At 42.0% G+C, this 7,403-nt stretch overlaps 1 protein-coding gene across 6 annotated transcripts in view; it reads right to left on the bottom strand.

The window, feature by feature from the left end:
* Nucleotides 1-2,041: 2,041 nt before the first annotated feature.
* The window catches only part of SGSM2 (small G protein signaling modulator 2), a 133,642-nt gene continuing 128,280 nt past the window's right edge, over nucleotides 2,042-7,403 (bottom strand). For 4 of the 6 annotated variants that reach the window (XM_005298885.5, XM_065573324.1, XM_005298886.5 and 1 more), the window contains one exon: nucleotides 2,354-7,191. In XM_005298885.5, the coding sequence (XP_005298942.2) occupies nucleotides 7,103-7,191 (89 nt within the window). In that variant the 3' untranslated portion in view covers nucleotides 2,354-7,102. Of the gene's footprint in view, nucleotides 7,192-7,403 lie in introns of all 6 variants that reach the window. The other 2 variants (XM_005298887.5, XM_065573325.1) reach the window with 1 other exon arrangement.

Genomic DNA, 7,403 nt, shown 5'->3' with positions numbered 1-7,403 from the left:
CATGGTGAATGTGCGGTGCTGGGGAAACCAGCAAGGGCAAGGGCGTATCCAGATCAAAGACAACACCTGCCAAGCAGGTGCCAGTAGCTATGGAGATAACTCTGTAGCCGGGAATAAAGGATAGGACAAAAGTCACACCTCTGCTGGAGTTGCCTAGGTTAGGATTGCAGAGGTACAGTCCAGAGAAAGGGTACTGAATGAAGGAGTGCGGTATGAAAATAAGATACCTGGCAGAAAAATAAAACCTATAGAAGTCAATATCCCATGTTGAGGAGCTAAAAAGCAAGTGGAGATGAGCTAGAGTCCTTGACAGTGGAAGAAGCACGTTGACATAATAAAAAGTAACAGAGGGTCCTGTGGCACCTTTAAGACTAACAGAAGTATTGGGAGCATAAGCTTTCGTGGGTAAGAACCTCACTTCTTCAGATGTCTTGCATCCCAATACTTCTGTTAGTCTTAAAGGTGCCACAGGACCCGCTGTTACTTTTTACAGATTCAGACTAACACGGCTACCCCTCTGATAGTTGACATAATAGGCCTTTCTGACAAATCAGTGGGTACTGTAACACCTGGCTATAAACTATACGGAAAGGGCAGATTAGGGGCGTCGCGCTACACCTCCTAGAGTCGGTATCGTCTTATGCGAGAGCGTCTCTCCGTGGAGAGGAGCACGTGGTACGATCAGTATGGATACAAATACAAGAGAGTTACATTACCTGTCTCTGGAACAGAATGATAATATGTGCACAGTGTTGAATCAGATCAAAGGGGCAAAAAAAATTCTAATAATATTGGGTGACTTCACCTACTCGCTTCTAATGTGGCATTTTACCAACTGAGAACACCATTTAGAGAGAGAATTTCTCAACACCTTTAACTTGTTGCTTCTTGGAACAGCTAATTGTAGATGAGGCAAGAAGCTGTGCTCTTAGTTTGAAGTAATGCTACGGGTGAGCCAGCGACGACAGCGTAAACTCGCTGCTGTCTGAGATCCTACCAAAAACTAGCTGTAGAGCTTGAAAGTCTTCAAAAGGCAGACTTTGGATAGAAGAGGGAGCTAATCAAAAAGACCCAAATGAGGGAAGTAAAACTCAACCTCAGTGTGAAGCAGCTCTGTAGCTCAGAAAGCATTAGTGCATTCCCTTAAACAGGAAGGCAAGGTGAGAAAAGAAGTGGGATTAAATGGGTGAAAGATTATGAGCACCAAAGTTATTGGTCACACTTTTTATATGAAGGTTCCATTTTTGTAAGGGTGAACAAATGATTACGAGATGGACTTTGGAGGTCTGTGTTTTGATGGTTATAAGCACCTCAGCAGGAGTTGCTGTAGATGGTTATAAGCAGTCTATTCAGCTCTGATTAGCCATTTATTAACCATCTATATAAACCCCCTTTATAAACTACTTTTAATTAGAAAGCGTGACCAAGGTATCCTTAAAAAATGGAAAGGCAGCCTGAACAAAGCCACTAGCAAGGAAGGTAAATGGGTTATTAAAATGTAAGATGGGAACGTGAAGAAAAAATAGATTGAATAAAGAGTTTGGGTTTTGTTTTAAAGTATATCGGCAGCAGGCAGCAAGCCTGGAAGAGAAGTTGGTGGGTCCACTGGAAAGAGAGTAAAGGGAACAATTGAGGAGGAAAAGGAGCCATCATGGAAGCTCATTAGCTTTGTTGAATTAATGTTGGGTGCGATCAGGCCCTAAAGTTGTAGGAAAACCCTTCAGCCTAAACACCACTCCCATTACAGTCCAAGGAAAAATCCCAGTTGCTTAACTGCAACACAGTCTGGTGTGGGGGGTGGGGGGTTATATATAATGCATGCATGCACTGGATAATGGTTGAAGTTATTCAGGGAACCTTTAAAAATCTATTTGGTGGTGACCTACTCACTTTGAAAAGGGCGGCGTAGTACAATAGTCCATGCAGATTATGCATGGAAACTTAATTACATATCACTTACTATTCAGCCATAAGCATGTCAGCGTTCTCTGTTCAGCTTTTGACCCCCCCCCCATTAAATGAGACTAAAGTTCACAAAAAAGCCTTGACAATATGTATTTATTCATATGTTACATTTAAAGATAAATAATTTTGAGCAATAAAGGAAAAATATTCTGCTCCTGACAAAAAATAAATAAGGCAATGCACAATAGTCATAAAATACAATTATGCAGAACAGATACGACGTTTGCAGAGATTTTTTTTTTTTTACGTAGTAAAGAGTTGTATAGTACATTCCAAACAAAAAATAGTGCAGATTTTTTTTTTTTTTAAAACAAAAATTCTTCAGGCTGGGTTTCTTGGAGAGATTTTTTTTCTCCTGGCGGGATTTTGAATGGAATTTGTTTTCACCTTTCAAAAGAACAAACAGATACACAAACTGCAAAGCATTTGGGAAGCCCCTCCGGCAACCATGCATTGGTCTATAATACAATTTGACACCAAGCTATAAATAATAGTGGTTTTAGATGGCTTAACACGCCAGCAACAGAATGTTTTTGTTGTTAATTTAATCTTGAGCGTTCCCAAATTATTGGATGGTAACTGTTCTCCTCCCCCTCCAAATGCCTTTTATTTTGGCATTGAGTTCTAAGTTTCAAAAGGGCTCCTTCCCCTTTAACAGTCTCCCGCCGCCCATCTAACTTTGGCCCTTTTGCATACACCTGAATCGTATGCAAATTTTGACCCTTCTTTGTCCTGAAAATGCAAGGTGCAGCTTTTAAGGTGTTCGGCTACCAGCGCAGAACAAATGGCTAGCTAGATCTAACGAACTGCTCCTGGATGAAGCCTGCTAGCTTGGGAAAGTAGGCAAAGATCTGAGAGCGATGCATCCCAGGAATTCAAAGAAACAATCATTAAGTTGGTTGCACTCAATTTATTTTTCTTTCATAGATCCACTGGTATCTTCCCAAGGCAGCCTACTGTTTTAAGAGAGACTTTTGGGCCTTTTTAACTCATTGCTCCAATAACCACCGATACAGCGACACATTGCATAGTCTTAACACCTTTTAGGGCCACATCCGGCTGCTTTTACTCACCTGAATAATCCCACTAAAATCAGCGAGACTACTCAAGGGAAGTTAGCACGACTCACCTTAGAAAGGAACTGTTTACCACGTTGCCAACATTTAATTCAAATCGTTTTGGTTTGGTTTCTTTATTTAAACCACTGTCTTTTCCTCATCCCCTGTTCTATGAATTCAGTAAAACCCAGCTCCAAGAACTGACTAAGCAGTGCTACTGGCTAGCAGGAGTGCTTTAAATACCCGTCACTTTGCCCCCTTCGCCCATCATCTCTGCAGTGCCTGGGGTGCACCTCCCTTCAACGCTAATGAACTGCATTTTGGGAAGACGCTCTAGTCCTCAATTTCAAAGGACCAGTAGCGGGCGTACTTGCTCATTTGCTGCTATGGAGAATACATACTTCTGCACAACCTCTTCTCCACCGGTGCAGAATGGATTCTTGCTGAACAGCTGATGCATCATTCTGCAGAGAGAATGAAGCCCTGGGGAAAGTCAGGATGGTTCAAATGTAAGACCGCACCATCCTGCAATCAGCAGCTTTTCCCATGGAAAAGAAGCAAGGAGAGGGGGAATCTTTATGTATCAGCTAGAAGGGAGGGTAGGGAGCAGTTCATTCCTGGAATGAATGAAGACTGAGAGGCATTTCAAAATACACCGAGATTTCCTCTGCCCTATTTTGTGAAATCACAAAGGAACAGGTCACCTTAAAATGTCTCATTTCTCTCCTTAGTTCAGGTCCCATGAAAGTTGATAGTGGTAACTGACTGCATGATATTTGGGTGTATCTGAAATAACGGACAGTCCTCTTAAAGGACCAAGAAACTATATAAATGGCATAGATCAGATGGACAGACAGACTAGTGTAGCCAGGATGTTGTTGCAACAATATTCGGTGGGGGTAGGGGGGGGGGATTTTTTTTTTGACCGAACAAGGAAGTTTTGAACACACCATTTTCTGGGCAGCTTGATCAAGTAAGGCATGAATGACAAATCCTCATTCATCAAAGTCAAAGGTCTACAGAAAGGGGATCAAATTTAAAAGTGACTTCCCCCTAACGTCACGAGGTATGGGCACATTACAGATTTATACATCTTCAACTCTATATTTAAACATCTTTTACTATTTTTTCAAAAAAAATCTGAGAATAAGGGCCTCTACCCATTTTATTTTATAACAAGGTGGAGATACTGTATAGTCTCATAATATTAAGGATACAAAAGTTTGTTGTGTCTTTATACACCTGAAACTTATTTTTCTTGATTTGTAAAAATATAACAAAGAGGAATGAGTGTCCTGTACTGATTCTTTGGCATAATTCAATCTGTATCTTTGCACAGACTGTAACTGAGGGTAATGTGCCTCAAATTTCACAGTGGGCCATTTGTGGGTCATAATCTGTTTCAGAAATGCATCGGTTTACCAAACAACTTATACTGTGTAAAAGATGCAAGTGAAACAATGGGTAAACAGTCACGGTTCTAATACTAGCCAGTAAAAACAACACTTTAATGTTTAGTATTTTTCTAACTCTGGTCCTGTTAGTTCTACTGCTGAAATTTGGGTAGAGTTTTTCTTTTGTATTTTCAAACATACAACACTGATTTATTCCCTTCCTAAAAGAAATCCGTTAAAGATCATCTAAGATAGACCAATATGTGATGGGTGAGCTTTCCAGAAGTCCTTAGGGTTGGCCTAACTCTGCTTTCACTAAGTCCAAGGGGGAGTTTCACCAATGACTCCAATGGGCGCAAAGTCACGCCTGCAGTCTTACCTTTTGAGAGTAGAATTTTCAAAAGGACTCTCAAGATGATCTCCAATGAGAGCAACTCAAGATGATCTCAACTTAAGGGTGTTTGGATCCAGGGCTAAATTTAATTTTAATAGCTCTCTTGGAAGAGATTTGACCATCTTTAATATTGAGGCACATTGGCAAAGGATGGAATTTTCAAAAGTGCGTAAATGATTTAGGAGCACAAGTCCCATTGCAAGTCAGTGGGACTTGTGCTTCTGGATTTTTTTTTAAAAAGTGCCCACGTGCCTGTTCTAGTGAAATCAACGGGTAACTTCATTAGACGTTCATTAGGATCAGATCTTCTCTCATGCTGGCACAGTGATAATTCTCTTCCTGCTGTATCATTAAACTTTCAATCTAACTGATCAGTTTGAAGACTCTCACAGTATGTCTTGGATCTAGGCATGTACTATAGTCTCTGTGGTGACACTGTGGAGATATAAACACACTGACACTACACTTTTGCCAGACGAAAGCCCGAGGACAGCTCCTCGGCTGGTGCAAATTGTCACAACTCCTTACCCCAGCGGAGGAGGTGTAAGTATTGTGCCATCACTATAAACTTTCAGCCTGATATGGAAATGAAGGCTGTAGGACCTCAGGAATACAAGCGAATGACAGAGAGAACTATTGCATGTTTACATGGAAACATTCCAGAGACAGCAAATGCAATAAAATAAAGGATAGCCCAATAAAATACACTTTGTTAATCCGGCAAATGCTGACACCTCCATGGGAATTAGTGACGGCCTGGATTTTATTTTTCAGAAGTCATGAAGTTCTAATAAGATAGGTCCTAAAGCTCTCTGAGAAGTCAGGTGTGCAAACTGCAGGGCACGTGTATTCGTGAGGTTCTACAGTACGTTAAAGCCCCACTCCTGCCCTCCGTTTTCCTGTTGCAGATCCCCCTGCGCTTGCCCCACTCCACATAGGTGCAGAAGTGGGAGATCCAACCACACGAGCAGGGGCTTAATTGCCTATGCATTAAGCCAGATTTCTAACCTGGAAGTGTAAACTATATAGGGCCAGATTCTGCCACCTTGGAATACTTGCAGAGTAAGGTACTGACTACTTAGTGTGGGACAGGGTAGCAGAAATGTATCCCTGGTAGCTGGATCCTTTTTTTATTACAATTATTTAAATGGTGGTAGCACCTTGGGGCCCCAGCCCAGAACCCTATTGTGCTAGGCACTCTCCAAACAGAACAAAAAGCCAGCTCCTACCCTTCAAGAGACTATAATCTTTCTGGCCCAGATTCAGCACCACACTAAGCAAATGTGTCGTGGTCAGTGGCGTAGGGATGGATTTAATCACATGCTATGGTGCTTTGCTGAAGTAGGGCCGTGGGCACTGAAAATTGTTCTTAATGTCTTCTCAGACCAATTTCACTGAAATGTTAGCAAACAGTCTGGACAGGATGATGTAGCATCTTGTATCTCTGGAGGCAGCAATTTACAAGTTGCCCCCTCCGATTTTAATCCTCTTCTAGTACGAGCTGAAACAGATGGTTGGCCTAAGCGTACCTGACTCGCATGTCCCTGTAGATATGCTGCAGCTAAGGATACACTGCCAGGAGTCACTGTGGATCGACACCTGTCATGTTTTGGCCTAGTGAAGATATTTGACCAGGATTTTTCTGAGTAAACTGGCTTGGCTTCTCTGGTTCTCGGAGGCAGGGTGTTTTTATTCTCTTCAACGGCATGATTTCTAACCTGATTACAAATGGTTCTAGATAATGGGATGGACAGTCCTCATACGGCCAAGAACACTCTTGGGAGCTGGGGCATCCTTTCACGTATCCTAGGTGAGCTCCACACCATTTGCTTTTCTAAGATCCCGACCCAGAGCTCACAGACTTCACTGGGCGCTGAATTGGGGGCCTTAAGTCTGCATGCCAGGAAGTTCTGGTCAAGCACAAAATATTCCTAGTGTGTTAAGGGTCTGATAGGTCAATATATGACTCCAAAAACCAAAATTCCTTCTGTATCTCAGACATGTAGCTGGACAATATCTAGAGACTAGGAGAGGGTAGAATGCCAAAAAAAAAAAAAAAAAAAAAAATAAGTTTTGCCTCACAATACCAAGTGAGCATAACAAGGACTATCAAACACAAACCTCATCATCTGGTGGTGGAAAATTTCGTTTGTTTTAAAAGTCTATTACAAATCTCTGGACTATTTACTACATTACATGGAAGATGCAATTAAAACATCATCTGAAGTTACAGTGCAAGAAATGCTTCGTCCCACAGTCAGTACTAAGCCCGTTTCCCTTTCCGTCTGCGGTCACTTGTTTTCAATCAGTGTTTGCACTTTGTAGACGAGGCCCCTTGCGATCATCAGGATTTCCTGGGCATTGTGATGCTCCGCCATTTCTACAAGAGAGACAGACACCGATTTGTACCTGCCAGCCCCAGGCGTTCAGGCTCCTGCAAGCCAGTGAGACACATACGTGCAGCCATCGAAAGCACTGCATGACTGGTGACTTGCACATTCAATGGTGTCATCAAAGTTCCAGGATTAATCCTTGGGGGCTCACAGTCGAGAGATCCTACCTGCAGTGCTAACAATCCCTTTTGTTTCAGTT

This window comes from Chrysemys picta, chromosome 19, assembly GCF_011386835.1.
Source record: "Chrysemys picta bellii isolate R12L10 chromosome 19, ASM1138683v2, whole genome shotgun sequence".
NCBI lineage: Eukaryota > Metazoa > Chordata > Testudines > Emydidae > Chrysemys > Chrysemys picta.
The sequence above is the reverse complement of the archived record's forward strand: the minus strand, read 5'-3'. Positions and strand labels throughout refer to the sequence as shown.